The sequence below is a fragment of the Heloderma suspectum genome, chromosome 4 (genome assembly GCF_057233095.1).
Source record: "Heloderma suspectum isolate Gila_16-S chromosome 4, 16-S_ref, whole genome shotgun sequence".
NCBI lineage: Eukaryota > Metazoa > Chordata > Lepidosauria > Squamata > Helodermatidae > Heloderma > Heloderma suspectum.
In genome coordinates, this window is record NC_139461.1 from 212,253,838 (window position 1) to 212,274,568 (window position 20,731).

Genomic DNA, 20,731 nt, shown 5'->3' on the forward strand with positions numbered 1-20,731 from the left:
GGGCTGGATCCAGATTTAAGCATGTACAACTGGGCTGGTGAAAGTAGATTTCCTTGCCTCAGAGCAGCTTCAGCCCCCCGAAAATGCAGCAGAGTGGGTCTGATCTTGCTGAATGAGATCAACTGTGATACAGGGGGAGGGGATATCCCCCAAAATCCATACACAGCAGGCAGATCCTGGATCTAACCTATTATTTCTTTTTGGCCTATGTAATTATGGCACAAATATTGGAAAGCTACTCACTTTGAATGGAGAATAAGAAATTTAACACAGGTAATTGGCTTCCTGACTTTTCGTGGCTAAAAAAAAGCCAGACTGCTCACTTGAGGGAATGATATTAAAGGCAAAACTGAAGTACTTTGGCCACATAATGAGAAGACAAGATACCCTGGAGAAGATGCTGATACTAGGGAAAGTGGAAGGAAAAAGGAAGAGGGGCCGACGAAGAGCAAGATGGATGGATGATATTCTGGAGGTGACGGACTTGACCTTGGGGGAGCTGGGGGTGGCGACGGCCGACAGGAAGCTCTGGCGTGTGCTGGTCCATGAAGTCACGAAGAGTCGGAAGCGACTGACAGAATAAGCAATAACAAATTGGCTTCATGTCTTTTCGTGTTCTTGTGCAAACCCAACTTATGGACACATGCAGCGTTTTATATTGTGTGTGGATAATATTTGGAAATAACAACAGAACCCCAAGGGAACAAGCAGTACTAATCTTTTAGGATTTGAGACAAACCTAACTGTAGGTGATTCAGTACTGCCAAGTACCACTCTTACTTGTAAAGTTCTTAAGATGTACTGATTGCACAAGATTGGTCCACCTTACTTCTCAAAGTGTTTCCATGCTTTGCTGTCATAATATGACTCTATGTTTTGAATGGATGTTCTAGAAAAAAAGGGAACCACACAAGAGTGGGAATCAGTATGCTGGCTGGTGCTGAAATAATTATAACAACAAACATTATATGCATTGAACTAATTTTCCATATTCAAAACTGCTGAATTTGAATATAGGCAATGGCCTCAAACCAGCACAAAGTATATAAAAATACCTCAGGTATTCCCTCAGCAAACCTGATATTGAAGCCCCAGATTTATGTGAAATTTGTAAACTTCCTTTTGATTTTTGAAATCTTGCATTTATTTGGACCTTCAAATTTATTTATTTCAGCTCCACTGCCAGCTCCCTCCAGAACTCAAAAATCATAAAGACAATATTCTTTACAGGGAAATAAACTCCAATCCAGCTCAAAAACACAAAGTCCATAAATCTGTTCCTCCAAGGTATAAATATAAAGTCAAAACTTTTATTTTAAAATTAAAAACACAAATGTTGTAACTATGAGTCAATGTGTACCAGTTGGATGTGGTACACACACTCCTCTGTTGGGTGTGGATATTTTATAAAATTCTCTTGCAAATCTCAGAAAATGTGGGTAGTTTGCTTGAAACTCCATTTTCTGCTCTATGCAAAATGTTTAGAAGTGCAAACTGAGAGTACCAGCTGGAAGTTGTAAAGGTAGAGTTCAGGGAAATAACATGGCTGAAGGACAAGATTCTCAAATATAGCCTCAAATACACCAGTCAGTTAACAGCTACTCCAGCTCATGACTGCCAATACTGAACTTTGCAGTTTTTTTATTTTGCAATGTACACCATTATTTATCATTTTGCCATCATATTTGTGGTTTGTTTTTGATGCTGGTTGCTAGATACTTCTCATGAACGGGCAATTGACACATACTGTGTGACACAAAAGATAATTACAAAATAAATACAAGCACATGCGGTCCTTTTTTCTTTTCCTTTTTTAAAGCACAAGTCAGATTTCACCTTGAAAGAAATACAAAGGCACAAATATCCATAACTAAAGTTCAATAGAGTTGATTTTTATATAACTCTTAGTTTATACTCTGTTCACTCTTTATTTTCTACTCATGCATTCTAGGTGCTTACAAGACACTTTATTGGTATTTGTTTGCACTGAATGCCTGTCTGACTAACCGAAGAAGTGAGGAAAAACTAGCTTCCACTTTTTATGCATTAAAATGGATACATTTGGAACGGAACCCACAAAGATCCAGTGAGGTATATAAGCTGTACTGATGAAAGAATTTAGAGAATGCTTGGACTGAAATGTTGAACTGGCTGCAATAGCTCAAGAGTATCCTATCCTGCTAATAAAATATTATAAGAGATTTTAATACCATCTATGTCCACCTTAAGAAAAATGTATAACGTTCATCAGCCATATTTTCCCCTCCTCCCTATGCTTTCGCTCAGCACCTCGGCTTTCATTTTCAGTTCCTGTATCCACCCTTCCTTATTTTCATTGTGTCATTTCTACTTTAGATTATGGACAGGACTGTGTCTACTTACTAGGTCTATGCACAGTGTTTAGCTCCTGTGTACTCTTGATGAATATTAGTACAATGTGTATGTTTTAAAAAAAATAGTGATAGAGCGCAATCAGTTGTTAGAAATAAGATAGATGTAGCATAACTTGATAGTCACTGGCTGGGATCCGCAGCCCCATGCATGAGTGCTAAGCAGTTCCATACAAGGAAGATGTCGATTCTCTCTCATGGAGGATAAGGCTATCAGTGGCTACTAGTCATCATGGCTATAAATTACCTCAAGTATCAGAGGCAGCATGCCAGTTGCTGGGGAACATGATGGGGAGAGTGCTGTTGCATGCATGTTTTGTCTGTGGGCTTCTAGGTTCGGTCCAATACATTTTTCTGCCTGAGGTAGAGCAGCAAATGATCCTACCTCTACAACACCCCCCAAATCAAGGTGCAGAGTACCCAAGGCCAGCTATGTTATTGTGATATCTGAGGCAGAAAACCCCACAAGTGCCTCTCCACCATCTCTGGGAGTAAAAATACAAGAAGAATACATTAATAAATTAACAATTTGCTGCCTTTCCACGAAGCCAAAAATCTTAGGCATCCACTTCACTCTGCCTCATGGTAGGGCTGGCCCTGGGACCTTCCCATAGGTATTTGGTTGGTCATTGTGTGAACAGAATGGTGGGCTAGGTAGACCTTTGGTCTGATCCAGCAAGTCTCCATTTCCATTAAGTCTTTGGCACACAACTAATTCCCATGCCTCATTGCATATCAACCTAAGCATGTGTAACGGAAACAATTGCATATTGCTTTCCTATTCACCCCGTCTCCACTTTCCCCCTTTCTTCGATTGTTTCCTCTGTGTTGTATTTTAGATTGTAAACTCCTTGGGGCAGGACCTATCCTCTTCTATTCACTCCCTTGTACACCAATGACACTATATAAGTTCATAATACTAGACAGACCTGGCTTACAATCCACACTAGTTCCTTTCTCCATCTGACCATGCGCAGTGACATCCTCCACTAGGTTATAGGGCTTTTCCTCTCTCCATATTATGAGATCTACTATGGTTGGTGAGCATGGAACAAGCTCATCTGTGGGTGGAAAACTCCTACCCCATGTGCCATCCATCTAAGATTAACATTTACGTAAAAATATGTAAATAGAAATTTACATTAAAAATGTTCATTAAAATTATCTAAATATCCTTTTCAGTAGATTTTCCTGTGAACAAAGATTATTTTAAAGACAGCGTGTCTAAGGCTGCTACCCTATGCAGACTTACTCATGAGTAAGTCCCAATGGATCTTCCAAGTAGATACGTAAACGATTGCAGTGCACTGCACAAATTTCAATTTAGTCAGCAACAATTCCATGGATTTCCTTTACAGCTACAATATGTCTGCCACATGAGATAGATGAAGGTCTAACCTGGGTTATGTGTTGTCTACATATAGTATGTTATGCATACATGTTCATATTTAACATTCACATTTATAATGACTATGTGTGGCGTTTAAGCCTTTCCATTTACTGTAGACCTTCCATTGATTCTACCAAAATGCTGTCAGTTTAAATTCAGAGCATGCTGAATGAGCTATTCGAAAGAAAAACTAAGATTTCCTTTATTTATTTAAAAAAAAACAATCCCCCCCTCCCCATACAATTTGGAATGCACCGCAGGCCCCTGTGCTGACTATATGTAGCATACCGCCACCTGGTGGTCTGCCATAAAAGAAAAAAAAGGAAAAAAGGAAAACATGACTACATCGTAAGAATTCTATAGTACATTATTGTCTGATGGACTGCATTCTTCAGTTATCACTCCTTGCCTTCTGCACAAGCAGATGTTTCTGATAGCTGCTGCAATTTCTGAACTAGTTTTAACCTCATTTAAAAACGCAATTGCGCTGAAGAATGTAATATTAAAAGTTGGGATACTAATCCCCGCCCTCCCTGGAAATTACTTATTTTTTAGTACACAATCATCTGGCAAATATTGAAATATTGTATGTTTTGCATTTATTATGTAGCTTGTGCCAATAAATAATACAGTGGGTTTTGTTTTTTAAAAAAACTTACACAGTTTTGTAGTTATAGTAAAGGAAGGAGCCACAAGATACTAGCATTTGACCTAAGTAAGTAATGGCAACTATCTTTGTAAGATGATGGGCATTTTTGGATTATTTGAATTTAATTGGAACTAAATATGCTCTGATGGCTGAAGAGGCTGATGCTGGATTAGCAAGAACAATGATAGGCATTACAAGTTGTATCCAATATTAGTCCTACTTAGAGTAGATCCATTAAAATGAATGGGACTTAAGTTAGACTAACTTTGGATAGAGTCCTACATTGGTAATACTCTGTGACTGAGTTTGGCTTCCTATACTTATGGTTTGTTCAAAAGCTGGAGTGGCAGTTTTTCTTCATAGTTCTGTGGTAGCCCAAAGTTTGTAATAACATTGTTGTTGTTGTTCAGTCGTGTCCGACTCTTTGTGACCCCATGGACCATAGCATGCCAGGCCTTCCTGTCCTGCACTTATTAATGTCTAAAACTGGATTCACAAATGCATGCATGGTCTTCCCATGGATGTTGTATCAAACGCTGACCCAGTGTGCAGTTGCTGTGAAAAAGGCTAATTTCATGTTGGGCAAAATTAGGAAAGTAATAAAAAATAAAGCTGCCAATATCATACTCCCTTTGTAAAAATCTATGGTGCAATCACACTTGGGATACAGTTCTGCTAACCACACCTCAAAAAGGATGTTGTAGAGCTGGAAAAGGTGGAGTAAAGGGCAACCAAAATTATCAAGGGCCTGGAAAAACTCCCCTAGGAGGAAAGGTCATAATGCTGGGGCTGTTTAAACTTGAAAAAAAAAGCTAAGGGAAGATATCATAGAGATGCATAAAATCATACATGGTGTGGAGAAAGTGGATAATACTCATAATTCTAGAACCCATGAAGCTGATTGGTGGGAAATTCAGGGCAGATAAAAGGAAGTACTTAGAATCATAGAATAGTAAGGTTGGAAGGGGCGTATAAGACCATACTTCTTCACGCAGTGAATAGTTAAACTATGGAACTCACTACCACACGATATAGTGATGGCCATCAGCTTGGATGGCTTTAAAAGGGGATTAGACAAATTAATGGAGGATAAGGCTCTCAATGGCTACTAGTCATAATAGCTATATATTACCTCCAGCATCAAGGGAGGTATGGTACTTGCTAGAAACAGGCACGGGAGAGTGCTATTGCACTCATGCCTGGCCTGTGGGCTTCCCATGGACATCTTGTTCATCAGTGTACAGAATGCTGGATCAGATGGACCCTTGGTCTGTTCCAGCAGGGCTCTTCTTAGATTCTTACGATACTCTTGCATCTCAGCCTCTCCCCACTCTTGTATCACCTCACTGCTTTTTCAAAAATGTGGGTCGTGTGTGTTGAACAATCCATCTAGGGATGCGCAGATATTCTCTGGTCCCTAAATCAGTTTCAAAACCATCCTTATATGAGATCCTTGGACAACATCTACATTTCCTTGGCTTGTGTTCATGCAATACCACTTAGAGCCCAATCATATGCATGCTTAGACAGAAAGACATCCTACAACTCCCAGCATTCCCCACCCAGCAAAAAGCAGTAGGGCTTTTTCTGTCTAAATATGCATAGGTGTCCGCCTCTGAACTTGGAGGTGATCGCCTATACAATGCAGGGCAGGAAAAGCACGGGGGGGGGGGGGATCATTCCCTCCATGCTCCTTCTGTCCTGCATTTTCGGCTAGAAAGCCGAAAGCGGCTGTCTAGCCGTGGGATGGTGGAGCGGGGGAGGAGGCTGCCAGATGTGTCGTATTGGATGTGTTGTACTGGCATTTCCACCCTCCCTGCCCCAGAATGCCCCTTTTTGGTAGCTCTGTGCGCCTCTTCCTAGCGTGGAGCACATGGCCATTCTGCGCTGCCTGCAAGGCAGAGCAGGAGGAGGGAGAAGGTCAGTTCTCTGGGAACCGACCTCAGAATGCGGTCTCCGAGGTCGGTTCCTGGAAAACAAGCTATCCTATGGCTGTCTAGCCTCTGACTAGCGGCCATAGGATTGCTCCTTAAGTGATCTTAATGCTAAGCACTGTTAAGATCACGTTACATTTTGCAACCATGATGGTGCAGACATAATGCTCATTTATATGTCACTTTTCAGAAAGACATTGTCTCTCACAGCAGTTCACATCACTATATATATAAAAAAAAATGGAGACCTCAGGCTTACAAACTAAAAGTGCAAGACGTACAAGGGAAGAGGAGTGGAGGGGAAAGGCAGAGGAGGGAGATCAGGTTGAGAGGGCCAAAACAAAGTGATGAGTTGTAAGTAGGCATTTATATCACCTGGGGCCAGGCTGATCTTCCCTTGTAGGTGGTCTTGCTGTGACTGACCCAGCAGCTCTTGTTCCTCTGGCGGGTGGCGGAGTCCAGTGTGTGCCCCTCACTTCTGCAGTCCCAGGGCAGCTGGCATTTGGTACAGTGTTCTTCCTGGCAGGGGAGAATAAGTTCCCTGAAGCACTTGTTGTCTGGACAATAGATGTTTAACCATAGTTAACTGACTCCGGAGAGAGAATACCTGCAGGAAGGTGGAAGAGTTACGTGTGAGTCTGTCACTTATCCACAGCAAGAGCCCCTGGTATCAGTCTGCGTTGGTCTTCTAAAATGGCTATTTCAGCATGGAGTATATACAAGTGTGACCTGCTACAAGATGCTGGAGTGTAGTTCCCTCCTGTTCAGGGCTCCAGCCCGCCATTCTCTCAAAGCAGGGTATTCCATGCACCCCCACACCATCTTCCTTTCTTTTCCAGCTGTCCTTCTACCTTGTGGCTAGTGAGCATGCTCAGTCCTCATTGGGCTGTTTTTAAGGGGAGTTGCCCTCTTTGTTTTTTGTTATTCTACAAAAAGATTGTTTGTGCTTCTGCAGAACTTGAGGTTCCCCAACTGTGTTGATGCTTCTGTCGCTTTCAGTGGCTCCAGTTTGGATACAGCCCTGTCAGCCCCTTATCACTTGAATTTGCTATTAGAAAGTGATGCCCTTTTGGTGTTCAGCCATCTTACATTCTGAGAACATTCTCTAGGCAGTACAACTTAACAACTAATAGATTTACAAAGTGATTTGTTTCACCCTCTCTTCTTAAACAGAAGAATTGTAACAATTGAGCTTAGGTAACATCATGGCTTTGATTACTGAAGCTAACTAGAAATCTTAGCCAATGAAAGGATCACTTAAAAACAACATGCAAGGGGTTGGATCCAGAAATTGTCACACTTAGAACAGGCCCAGTGAAATCAGTGAACTTCATCAAGGCTAGCTTAAGTCCCAGTGATTTCAATGGGGCTACTCTTAGGTATGACCAATTCTGGATCCAGCCCAAGGAATCCTTGAACAGTAATGTATTTTTGAGCCAACAGTTTCATTGATGAGCTGACACTGATCTTCTCCAAAACCTCCTGAGACTTTTTACACCTATATTCTCATTAGAGATTATGTTTATTACAGATATGAGGAGTGGGAGAGTGCTAGCCCCGCCTCCCTCCATCATCACTCTCATCGCCCTCTACATGTGGAGGCTGACTTTGTGAAGAGGAGAACATCTTCTAGCTGTGGGAGTTCTCCACGCAGTTTAGAACACTAATAATTCAGCATTCTGGATCACGTGGAGAGCCTCCTTGGATAGAGAAGGTTCTCCTTTTCAGAGGGTCACCCTCCAAGTGTAGAGGGCAAGAAGGCACAACTGAGGGGAGTGGGACAATGCCCTCCACCTCCTCAGATGTGTAATAAACAAACATTGGGAACACCTGAATAGGGCTAGAGAGAAATATAGAATACAATCTACGCCACAGCCAGGATCTGACTTCCAAGTGATTACAAATTGTTAATTCAATCTGCAAGTTATAGATGCTGCAGCTCTAGCCCAGTTATGTAGTGCTGCATCAGTGACAGTCATAAAACTGATAAGCCACACAAACTTTCCGAAGCCCTTCTTCAAGGCCTGATTCTGCCATGATCCTTCCTGGTGCACACCTATACCATGTGTATGGAAATGTGCAGAAAATAGGTTGAAATATGCAAGGCTCATATAACCATTAGGACTTTCTTTCAAATATATGTGTTTAAGACTGAGGTTGAATCATAAACTTATTTCTAGAGGGCACTTGCACTGAACTAAGAAACAAAGACAATTAAGCCAAAGGTTAGATCTTAATTCCCTAGTTTAAGGGATGTCCAGTTCAGCAGAGATTCTAAAACATAGAATGGAACTTTTGTGCCTCCCAGTTATTTGCATGTAGAAATCATACCAGTAAATAAAGCATTAAAATAATGAATCAACTATTTAATAAAAACATGTCTTTTCCTCAAAAATTCAAATTCACTTTGGTCATTCATTTAGTTCCAGCCTGTTCTTCTGCAATAGGGTTTTTTGGCTACTCTTAAAAGCAGCAACTGTTAGTAGGCTAGAAGTCCAACATTTCCTGTTTGTTGATTTAAATTCCAGTCAAGAACAACCATATAAAACCTTTAAAGCAATGAGCATAATAGTCTCAGGAACTCGAAGTCTTCAGTGAGAAACTCTTATGCTAACCTCATTTAAGAACTGAAGAAAGATATGTTCACTTGGTAATGTGGGTATCTGTTTTTTGGGGGGTTGTTTTAAAAAGTTTACTCATCTGGAATAGGAAGGAGTGAAAGGTCTCCAAATGATTATTGACAGTGGTGAAGGTTAATACTTGTTACAATTATTTATTTCAGTAGTTTAATCAAGGATGAATTTGTTTCATGCTTATTTTCCTCTTCCAAACATTCAAAAGCTTTTGCTCTCAGAAGGAGCCTTATGGTCTCAATTATCCCTACTAAATGAAGTAGGAAGAAAGAAGTATTTTTAATAGCAGAAGTGTGTTCAGTGTTTTTAGAGCAGTATTTAACCTTTCAAATAGCATTTTCAAACAGGAAAAGAAAATATAGAACAAAACAATGTCTTAGGTACGTTTGGGGTATTCTTTATTCAAGGTTAAAGACTGAATATCTCCAGTATTAAAAAGAAGTCCATGGGATTTTTCATGTTCACCTACTTTTTGTGGCATTTCATTACATTGCTAGTAACTTAATACCTACAGTAAACTGCGTTAAGAACAGCTACTTTCTAGTGCACAGTAATCTGCAAAGCTCTCACAAAGAGCAGTACAAAATTAAACATTATACAAACATAATGTGGATATGCCGACTTCACATAATCCTATTTGCAGCACATTTCAGTGAAAATCATTAAGACTGTTTTCAGTCTTGTCTTCACTTCGTAACCCTCTATTTTCCCCTGGAGAACTGCATTCCTCATCCGTTTTGGTTCCTTTAGATTTCTTTTTTCTTCTGTAAGGGTCCACAATATTATTCTTTTCTTTCTCCTCTATAGGTGAACTACCGGAATGATCTCTGTTTTCCAAAGCAAACTGCAGAGAGGTGTAAAATCTTGAAAAGAAAAAAAAAAAAATGAACTTGTGTTTCTTCAAAATTTGCTAGACATTTATATATTTAATTTGCTGGGTTCTAATGATCTAGCAGCTGCATTTTTGGAACACTAACTACGGACCAAATTAATGCATTGGCTGAACCTTGATATCAGCGTTAACATGAGTGTATCTATAGACTTTTCAACCAATTTCATTTCAGCAGGTTAGACTGATGGAGATGAGAGGGGGAAGCACAGCCATTCTGTCAGCCTTGCTCAAATACTTCATTCCCCCCCCCCTTCCCTCCCTATTCCTTTTTCCTTGCATGTCTTGTCTTTTTAGATTCTAAGCCTGCGGGCAGAGACTGTCTTGTTTTAGTGATTATATGTAAGCCGCTTTGGGAGCCTTTTTGGCTGAGGAATGGGATAAATATACTTTAAATAAATGAAACTGCACGCCTTAGTCACTTTTGTTATCAAGACAAATCTCTACATTTGCGTATTAAACTTTGACGTCTAATTGAGTCAATTTTAGTTTACTATCTGGTAACTTACCATATATAGCTCCTCTACATATTTTTCATTTTTCTGCATATAATATTTAACTGCCAGGATGGATATATATTATATAGACTCTTAACAAACCTGTCAATTCTCCTCCTGTTTTCTTCCATCTTCTGATTGGCAACTTGAACCACAAAGTCAACATATTCTTCACTGACCATCAGTTTTCCTTTCTGGCTTAGTGGAACTTCTAAGCAATGAGTGCTCCGGACAGCCTAGAGTAATATAAAAGCAAATATTCCATTTGTATTGAGTTTGGGGTGTCAGCGTACTAGTCAGGCAAATTCATTAAAGAAAACTTAACTAAGAATATTTTTATTACCTTTTGGGAAAAAGATATTTGAAATGGTTAAGGGAGGCAATATATAGTACTGCCACAATGCACAAGGCAATCGTTCTTGAATAACTACTGAATATTTCACATAGCTTTCATGAAACGAACACACGGTCACATATTTGGTGGCCATTATGTGGACTACCTCTGGGAATGGCTGGAGCAGCTGCTGCACTGAAGGCCTGATCAAAATCAACATGGGTAGAGGCTGATTCAACCGACTAATTAAAAATACTTTTCTGCAACTTGTCACACCCATATGCTTTGCTTGGGTTTATTTATTTATTGCATTTATATCCCGTTTTCCTCCAAGGAACCCAAGGCAGCATACATAATCCTCCTCCCCCCCATTTTATCCTCACAACAACAATCCTGTGAGGTAGGTTGGGCTGAGAGTCTGTGACTGGCCCAAAGTCACCCAGTGAGCTTCCATGGATGAATGGGGACTAGAACCTGGATCTCCCGGCTCCCAGTCCAACACTCTCACCACTACACCACACTGGCTCTCTTTTTACCTCCCTCTCTTTAGTGTCACTGCCCATTCTACTGGGTAATGCACCCATGGCCATCTTGATGCCTGTGATACTGGTGACTCAAAGGAGTGCCCCTTCCATCACAAGACCTGTGGCGGCCACGTACGCATTAGCCACATGGAGGTACTTGTTCATACTAGTACTGCCTCCGTGTAATTCCCACCAGGCAGTTGAGTCCAGAAGCAGCTGTAGATGCTCCCAATGGAAAGGTAGAAAAGCAGAACATACCATCATAATTTTTCCTTTTCGACCAACAGTTATACCAGAGTTCCTGAACCCAGCTTCTACTGCCACCATGTGCTGTAAAGGTAGGAGAAAACAGCTGGCGTAAGCTACATGCTTCATCTAGAAACTATGGCAAGTTAAGGTCTTACTTGGAAAAATTTGCAACAGTGAAACTAACGTCAGACACTGACCTATTCTAAATGGTTTCAGGAATATAGCTAGTCATTGCGAATTACTTGTATTATACCTGAATATAAAGAATTGGTTCTGCCTTGTGTTATTCCAAAATGTTACAGCAGAAGGAAGAACTTTGAATATCTAGAAAATGTGTATCTATAAAATGTTTATAGATTTGTGTACCTATAACATGTTTATTTGAATTCAATACAAATGTGTTCAATTGCACTGTGAAAATCCATTTCTGAATCAGAAAAATTACACATATTACAGGCAACAATTCAGTAAGTTTGTTACATGCATGAAAAGGTCTTGCATCTTTTTATCTTAAGGAGCATACCCACATCACCATGCTAAAAGCTAATTCCAAAGAGAGCTGGAGCTTTAAAAATAGCTTGTAATAGGATATGGACAGAGCTACTATTTAGGAAGAAAGTAGTAACGCTTCTCTAGGAAGCACTGCTCTGGACGGAGACCTATTTTATACAGCCCAGCAAAAAGTTAGGAAGAACCAAAAATACCACTTTCTTGTTGATGTGAACTGAATTAATGGAAAGGAGCTTGCGATAGCTCATATACAGTCAGGGCCAGAAATATTGGAACAAGGATAACTGTTCTGGCAGTTGGCCACTGTACACCCCCACGTTGAAGTTGAAAGGAAACACACCCAGATGGGAGCGAAGTCAGGACTTTCAGGTGTCATTCAAGGGGTTTGACAAAAGTGGGGCACTAACCATTCAGGAAGGACAGCCAGTGGCATACACCCTGCCCCCCATCGTTGGTGGCTCATAAGTAATTTAACAAACCAACATCATTTCAAACTGAAGGATCGCCTTTAATACCTGGATGAAAATCCTTTGCAGTCAATGACTGCCTGAAGACTGGAACCCACGGACATGACCAAATGTTGAGTTTCCTCCCTCGAGATGCTTTGCCAGGCCTTTACTGCAGCTGCCTTCAGCTCCTTTTTGTTTGTGGGTCTTTCTGCCTTCAGTCTTGTCTTCAGTAAGTGAAAAGCATGCTCTGTTGGGTTGAGATCAGGTGACTGACTTGGCCATTGAAGAACATCCCACTTCGTTGCCTTGAGACACTCTTGGGTAGCTTTTGCTGTATGTTTAGGGTCATTATCCATCCACAATATGAAGCGGCGTCCTATCAGTTTGGCAGCATTCGGCTGAATCTGAGCAGAAAGTATAGCCCTATACACTTCAGAATTCATCTTGCTGCTTTTATCAGCAGTCAGGTCATTAATAAACACCAGTGACCCGGTTCCCCTGGCAGCCATACATGCCCATGCCATAACACTGCCTCCACCATGTTTGACAGATGATGTGGTATGCTTTGGATCATGAGCTGTTTCTTTCCTTCTCCATACTTTTCTCTTCCCATCATTCTGGTACAAGTTAATCTTGGTTTCATCAGTCCAAAGAATCTTATTCCAGAACTGGGCAGGCTTTTCTAGGTGTTTGCTGGCAAAGGCTAATCTGGCCTGTCTGTTCTTGAGCGTTACCAGTGGTTTGCACCTTGTTGTGAAGCCTCTGTATTTACATTCATAAAGCCGTCTCTTGACTGTAGATGTTGACAATGACGTGCCTACCTCCGCAAGAGTGTTCTTGACCTGGCTAGATGTTGTGAAAGGGTTCCTCTTCACCTTGAGCAGAATTCTGCGGTCATCCACCTTAGTTGTCTTCTGTGGTCTTCCGGGCTTTTTCCAAGCTGTTGCTGAGCTTGCCAGTTAATTCCTTCTTTTTCAGGATGTTCCAAACTGTTGTATTGGCCACTCCCTATGGTTTTGCTATCTCTCTGATGGGTTTATGTTGTTTCCTCAGCCTAATGATGGCCTCCTTCACTCGCATGGACACCTCTTTGGACCTCGTGTTGGGAGTTCCAGTGAACAGCTACCAAATGCAAATGTAACACTCAGAACCACCTCCAGGCCTGTTATCTGCTTGATTGGTCATGGGGTACCCAGGAAACAGGCCACACCTGGCCATGCAGCTGCTTGTCAGCCATTACTTATGAGCCCCCAACGATGGGGGCATGTGTATGCCACTGGCTGTTCTTCCTGAATGGTTAGTGCCCTACTTTTGTCAAACCCCTTGAATTACAGCTGAAAGTCCTGACTTTGCTCCCATCTGGGTGTGTTTCCTTTCAACTTCAATGTGGTGGTGTACAGAGGCCAACTGCCAAAACAGTTATCCTTGTTCCAATATTTCTGGCGCTGACTGTACATGGACAAAGTCCTAATCAGCTGAGGTCCAGCTACTGAAGGTTACCAGCTACCTACCAAACAACCAATGGCTGAAAGAGAACCAACAGCTATTCCGGACTGTGTTTGTCTCTGAAACTCTCATTCTACCATCAGTGGGAACTTTGCCATTCATTTAACCAAACCATAATTTCACTTATGAACATCACATCTGTAGAAATAATATAAATCCCATTTTTTCCATCACCATATTTTCATAGTTGCAGTTATTAAACATATAATGCTTTAGGGAATATGCTTAGGTGTGAAAACCTAGTCAGAAGCCAACAGTTACTCATGTAATAAGTATGGAATTTAAGTACAAGACTTCACTTTACCAGAAGTTGTGCATCTTGTAGCTCTTGACACTGCACATGAAGTACAAATGGTTCAAATTTGAATACAGCATCATCTGTAGCTCTCTGCAAGGCTGTAAGCTAGAAGATCCACAATATGTTAATAGCAATGTTTCAGCTGTGAACAAACAATAAAAAACCCAGCCTATTTAGCATCTAAAGAAACTGCACAACAGAAGCTGATTTCGCCTGCTAATTAAAAATACATTTCTACAACTTGTAATACTTATATGCTCTGCTTGGTTCATTCTCTTCAGCACAACATTCTATTGGGATTGATTTTCCAAAGGCTGTGTACAGATGATAGCATTTTAGAGAGCTTGGTGGCAGTATTGTGTGGCAGCGATTGTCTAAGGTACACACATTTATTTTTTAAGTCTTACCAAAAGCCTCTGATCAAGCTGGTTTTGCAGTTTCCTGGAGTTGTTCAATCAGTGCTTTGAAAAGTACTGGAACTCATTCTGGCAGCAAGGCCAGGGCTGCTGCAATAATATGCATATTTTGGTGTGACTATACAAGCACCTTTTGGATAATCCAGTAAAAAACACTGCTTCCCCCTAGGGCTTTCAAGATTTTTTTTAAATATAAGGATCTTATCTACATTTTGAATATATAAATGTTAAAAATTGGGGGAGGGGGATAGTACAAGGCGACCTTTTCTTCCAAGCAATGCCTTCATTCAAGAACACCAGCTGCCCCCCTGGTTCTTGAAAGTGAAACTGATTAGCACAGAGGCTGCATGAAATATTAACTAGTCAATGTCACTACTGCAATGACTTGTATAAGATATGCAGAAGTGTCTCCAATTAGATCTGATCCTCCTGCCTCCTCTCAGCAGGGAGTCTGTCTCACAGTCCAGTTTTTACTGTTATTAAATTGTCAGTGCTGGACCTTGGCTAGTGCAATACTAGCATTAAGTGGAAATTTGTACTCTGCAGAAATTATTGCCTATACACAGTTCAAAATAATCTGATCTTAATTTAGGAACATAGGAAGCTACCTAATACTGAGTCAGACTATTGGTCCATCTAGCCCAGTATTGTCGACATTGACTAGCAGCGGCTCTCCAGGGTTTCAGGCAAGAGTTTTTTCCTGCCCTACCTGGAGATGTTGGGGATTGAGCCTGGAACCTTCTGTATGCAAAGCAGGTGCTCTACCACAGCCCCTCTCAAATTTAGACAATATTTTTATCTATACTTATGAACCAAGAGTAGTAGTTAATTGGTAGCAGGCCATACAGATTCCTTTTGGAAGAAACACGAACAGGGTTTTAGCACAACAGCAATTTGAGCAAGTGTTCCAATTCCAAAACAAGCATTAAAATATTAAATGGGAAAGAAAGTTGCACCAACCAACAGTCAAAGCTGAGAACGTTACTCTGATACCTTCCTGTAACATTGAAAAATAACCATCAAACGCCACAAACTCAAAAAACGGAACAATTACAAAGGACTAGCCACTATGCTCCTTATCACTGCCTTATGTAACTCAGCAACTTCTACCTACTATCTTAAATATTTTATTTAGGTGGGGGTGGGGAGTTAAGTGGTGGAAGATGTACCACCTGCAAAGCCTTGCTGGCTCACACCAGTCAGGGCAGGAGATGTAGGGTGGTTTGTGGCCATCCCCGCCCCCCAACCAATGGGAGAGAATTTCACTATTATCACCAATAAACCAGTTCTATCCTTAACCACTTACAACCACAAAAATGGAATAGATTAAAGGAAAATTATGTATACCCCCAAATATAACAACATTCTAGTATGAATGCTAATATCTCACCATTCTGTTTTTGAGAGAATTTCACTATGCCAGCTCCTGGCTAGTATAATTACAGGGTCCAATCCTGGGGCAAGCCAGGGAAGCAAGGGTTTTGGGGATCCAGTGTATCTGAGGCTGTGCCAACACTGCCATCCCCTCAACACCCTAGCGTAGCCCACACTGCTGGTCGTTTTCTTACACGATGGGGCTTTCCATGAGCTTCCCTGCTGGTGGAGGGACTTTTCTGCCACATCCTAACCACTCTCAAATTGGCCTTTGGGTGAGGTTATGATGGTTCTTTTATTCAACAACACTATTTAATAACATTCTTGTGACTAACCCAGGCTACAATCCTAAACTAGATTCAACTTACTAGAGAGTAGTAAGTCCCACTGAACTCAATGGGACTTACTATTTAGTAAGCATGCTTATGACTACGAAGCCAGAGTACTTTAAGAAATGACTAACAAAAATAGCTTCTGATTTGGCAATCTCCCTAGAAAAAAAGAACAATACTGTGTATTGGCAAAGTGAAAGTAATGAATATATTCCATTAAAAATAATGAAACAGTAAGCAAAATCCAACTATGTTTGTAAGATGTAAATACTGTTTTCTTTAAAATACCATGAGAAATTTTAATACAGCATCTTTTTTTTCAACCTAACAATGGGAAGTCTCCAAGAAATTCTGAAATGCCATAGAGTCAAGTGAGGTTCCCAAATTTCTCCACTTAAAAAGGCCAACGCTCAATATCACTTGGTCATATTAAATACTTTTAAAACACACACACACACACACACACACACCCCTGAAGTTATGTACTAGATGGCCTGGGCTCTTCTACCATACTGTATGGCATATGGATACAATATTTCTTCTCCATGTTTCTTCATTAAGAGCTAATGCTAAAAATTAGAGTGGGGTTCTTTGACTACCAATCCATGAAATTCCATATTAGCCTCCTTAAAATAAATACAGGAAACTTAAGATTTAAGAACCTATGTTCCCGAGTCCTTACTTGAGACAAAATACTTTTATGATAAAAGATGCCAGTGTATTTGGAAAATTTCTTCATTACAGACTCTCATTCAACTTGTGGTATATGTTTTTTCGGCATACAGAGGTTAGTCTAACCATTGAAACAGAGGGAAAAGATTAATTCCTCATCCTAGGAAAAGGACATACCAAAAATGTGGTGGTTTATTTATTTGTATCCCGCCTTTCTACCAAAAAATAACACTCAAAGTGATCATGCACTTATTATCAGCATCCTAAAGCACTGATTGAAATGAGGGCAGGGAGGAACGCCAAGGTGCAGCAAGAGTTTTCTTTGCTGTATTTCCCACAGCAGTAGTAACAACAGAAAAAGAGACCAACTTCAGCGAACAGGTCAGTTTAAAAAATACTTGGATATCAGAGCTGCTATGGCGAACACTTCAGAGAAAGCTCTGGCTGTTCTCCTTCCACACGTTTATAGGTTCTTTGGCTTGTGGCCTAAATCTACAGGGACTTACAAATCATGTTTCTTCAAAATCCGGTTTTGAAATACATATTGTGATTGAAGGACATTGTTACCTTATAGCTTCTAGATCACTAATTTTCTGCAAAAGCTCAACTTTAATATTAAAATACTGAAAGTAATTTCCTATTATATCTTCTAAATGTATACCACAGCCCTTCTTCCATGAAAGCCAACTGCCCAAATCCCAGTGCATGCAGGATCAGGCCCACAATAAATATGAAAGCATACCTTCTGGAACTGCAATTATATACTTGGTTGAGGTTAACCAAGTCCTTTTTCGGATCTCAGAAATATTTATTTTTCATTAAAGCATAATAACAGGGAGTTTTGCCGTGTGGTCTTTTGATTATGGACAGGGGTGTCAGAGAAAGATTTTTATATAAATAAATATAGTTACTGTGCCTACAAACTTCCTTCCAGAGGCTCAATCAGATCTGCAGGTGTGAACTACATCCACTGATGTGCAAGAACTGGGTCATTCAGAAATTCTGCATAAGGGCACAGTCCTATGGGTTCCCCCTTGTGAGACAGAAGCCTCTAAAGATGGAGGCTTCCATGTATCCAATGCCCTACTGGGCTGAAGCCGGCAGGGCAGGAGGAGTGGCACAGGCGATCATCGCCTCCCTGTCTTCCAATTGTTGCATTTTTGCTGGACAGGCTTTTTTGCCCATCTGGCAATGGTGCTTCAGAAGAGCGGGGAAGGCGGCTGGAAGAGGCTCAGAATAGCTTGCATCCTGGCCTCTTCAGTCTCCTCCCATCTCTGCCCACTGGAATGCCCCTTTCCCGCTCTCCAAGGTTGCTTTTCTGATCTTGGAGGCTAGCCAGTGCAGTTCTTTCCGCACCAGCTGCAAGGGTGCAGGGGTGGTGGGTCGGATCTCTGACCTCCTTTCCGAGGTCAAAGTGCTGTCTCCGACCTTGGAGGGGAGAATCCCCAGTACCCTATGGCCCCTCAGACAATATCTAGAGACCATAAGATTGTTCCCTCCATCAGGTAGCAATTCACAGCAAGTTACAGGGGCTCAAACTTACCAACACAAACATAAATACCTATGAACAAAAATAAACCCCTATTTCATTCAAAGAACTGAAAGGTAACTTCAACTTACATCACATCTATAGTGCATTTTTTACAAGCAGATATACAGTGATAATAAAATCAAATACCTTGTCTTTAAAAAAAAAAGATGGCACTCCTTTTTAAAAAACTGGAACATAACCTGCACTGTATGAAGCTAATTAATATATGTAGAATTGTTAAAAGCTGCCTCATATTTTCACTGAAAAAGCTCTATTAGAAAGAGATGAAAGAATCTACAGCAATTGCATTACATTTTGGTGCATCATTCCTTTACTAGCAATCTGGAGTCTGCCCTCACCTGGTAGATATTGGAAGCTGCTACAATTTCTTGTCAGCTAAGCCTCCAAAAGACATATACATGAACTGAATTTTTAATTCCTTTCAGGAGCATGCCACTCTCAGTTTCAGTAAAATCTCTCTCACAACTGTGCTTTAAAATAAATTCAACTCTGTCATCAGAAGTCACTAGCAGAAAGTAAAAAAGTTTGAAATCAACAACATTAAATGATTATACAAATATCTTCAGTTCTGTACATCTTATAGATGGCACTAGAGAGAATCAACATGAGTGAAAAATTTGATGGTGGAGAGAGGGCTCTCCTTAAATAAAAAGCATCAGGAGGCTGGTAGTGTAAAATGGATTACTTAAGCACCTTAATTTCTGGGGCTGACAGTATACAAATGAAACAAACAAGCATTTCTGAAGCATATGTAAAGAGTAATTGACATTGGGTCTTACCACATCTTGTATTGTACAGATGTGATGGGTCACCATGAGCCAGTTACAATTTTGCTTCTGTATCCCAAAGCTGGTAGTAGCCTAAGGAGAGGAAAAATAGTTTCACAAATCTCTGTAGATACGGAAACCAATTCAGCATGCTTTCTATATTCCCACTTTCCCATTACAAAGCATTGGACCTTCTTACCACATTGAGGAGGAAAAGGAGAAAGAAAGGCGGCAGTGGGGGAAGGCACAGTGTGTTGGAACAAATGAGTCAGTATAAAGAGGCTGGGACATATTGGCTATCTTTGGGAGAGGCAACCAGGTGCCCTCCAGATGCTCTGGACCTCAACTCCCACAATCCCTGACTATTGGCTATGCTGGCTGAGGATGATGGGGGCTGTAGTCCAAACATCTGGAGGCACCAGACTGCCTAACAGCCCAAAGCCATTCTTTTTGGAATCTGCCACTTTGGTCTCAGGCAGAAGATACCTGGTGTGGGCCGACTGGCAAGCTGTCAGTCAAAATGCTAAATAAGTCTGGAAAGGGCAGATTCTTCCATGAGGGGCTCTATGCATTTGAGGATGGGAGAGACTGAGAAAGCCTAGCAGCAGGAAAGGCATCAGAAGAACAGGCAGCTTCTCTGGGCTCCTGTTGTCCAATCGAGCCCACTCACGTTTACTCAGAAACAAGCCCCACTTAAGAGGACTTACTCCCAAGTAGGAGTGCAGCCTGAATCAGCAAGAGGGGCCAAAGGTTACTTCACGGTACACTCCGGGATACAAGAATACCAGATGAAGGGGCCACCTTATACCTAGGCGCCCTCCGTTAAGTGTTGCACTACAGTCCCCATCACCCCCAGCCATCTATGTTGGATGGGGATACTAGGAGTTGTAGTCCAACAGATCAGGAGGGCACCAGGCTGGGGAAGCCTTCCTTAAACCACTGGGCTGGGGCGACAGCGAGGAAATGAGTTCGGCGTCGGGTCCCAGGGGAGAGGGGAAGGGAGCTCTCCGCTGCCCTGCCGGGTGGAATCGAAGCGAAGGCCGAACCTGGGCGCACCTCGGCGGGGGGAGGCAGAGGCGGCTGCTCCAAGACCACCACGCGGCCCGAGCACGAGCTGGTGGTGCAGAAGCTGTCGCGGCCATTGAGGAGCCGCACAATCCCCTCGATGGGCTCGTCCACGCTGCCCTTCCGGCTCCCGTCCGCGCGCGACAGCCGCTGCTCTTTCCAGCTCTTGAAGTCAGCCATCGGCGGCGGCTTTTCCCCGCCCCCCGCCTGCCATGGAACCTCGACGGCAGCAATGGCGGCCCTCGCCCCGGCCACTCCGCGGGCGCCGCCATCTTAGTCCAACGGCAGCGCGCCTGGGACA

The 20,731-nt window shown here is 41.6% G+C and overlaps 1 protein-coding gene across 2 annotated transcripts; it reads right to left on the reverse strand.

Moving 5' to 3' along the window:
- Window positions 1–9,377: 9,377 nt before the first annotated feature.
- Window positions 9,378–20,639, reverse strand: TYW3 (tRNA-yW synthesizing protein 3 homolog). 2 transcript variants are annotated; one of them, XM_084852222.1, is made up of 6 exons: window positions 20,422–20,639; window positions 19,378–19,458; window positions 14,259–14,357; window positions 11,499–11,570; window positions 10,485–10,618; window positions 9,378–9,859 (listed from the first exon to the last, which is right to left on the reverse strand). In XM_084852222.1, exons 1-6 carry the CDS (start codon window positions 20,608–20,610, stop codon window positions 9,646–9,648), a joined length of 789 nt encoding a protein of 262 aa, XP_084708348.1. In that variant the 5' UTR covers window positions 20,611–20,639; the 3' UTR covers window positions 9,378–9,645. The 2 variants fall into 2 exon arrangements, with proteins under 2 accessions (XP_084708348.1, XP_084708347.1); XM_084852221.1 differs by having other exon boundaries at window positions 20,412–20,639.
- Between the last annotated feature and the right edge of the window lie 92 nt (window positions 20,640–20,731).

What these genes read in the sequence shown, in the direction of transcription:
- TYW3 (XM_084852222.1), bottom strand. Translation starts at nt 20,610, where the DNA reads ATGGCTGACTTCAAGAGCTGGAAAGAGCAGCGGCTGTCGCGCGCGGAC. An exon ending in TCTGTACAATACAAGATGTG is followed by an intron (nt 14,358 to 19,377) that starts GTAAGACCCAAT and finishes TGGATCTTCTAG; the next exon opens with CTTACAGCCTTGCAGAGAGC. An exon ending in GAAAAGGAAAAATTATGATG is followed by an intron (nt 10,619 to 11,498) that starts GTATGTTCTGCT and finishes ATATTACTCTAG; the next exon opens with GCTGTCCGGAGCACTCATTG.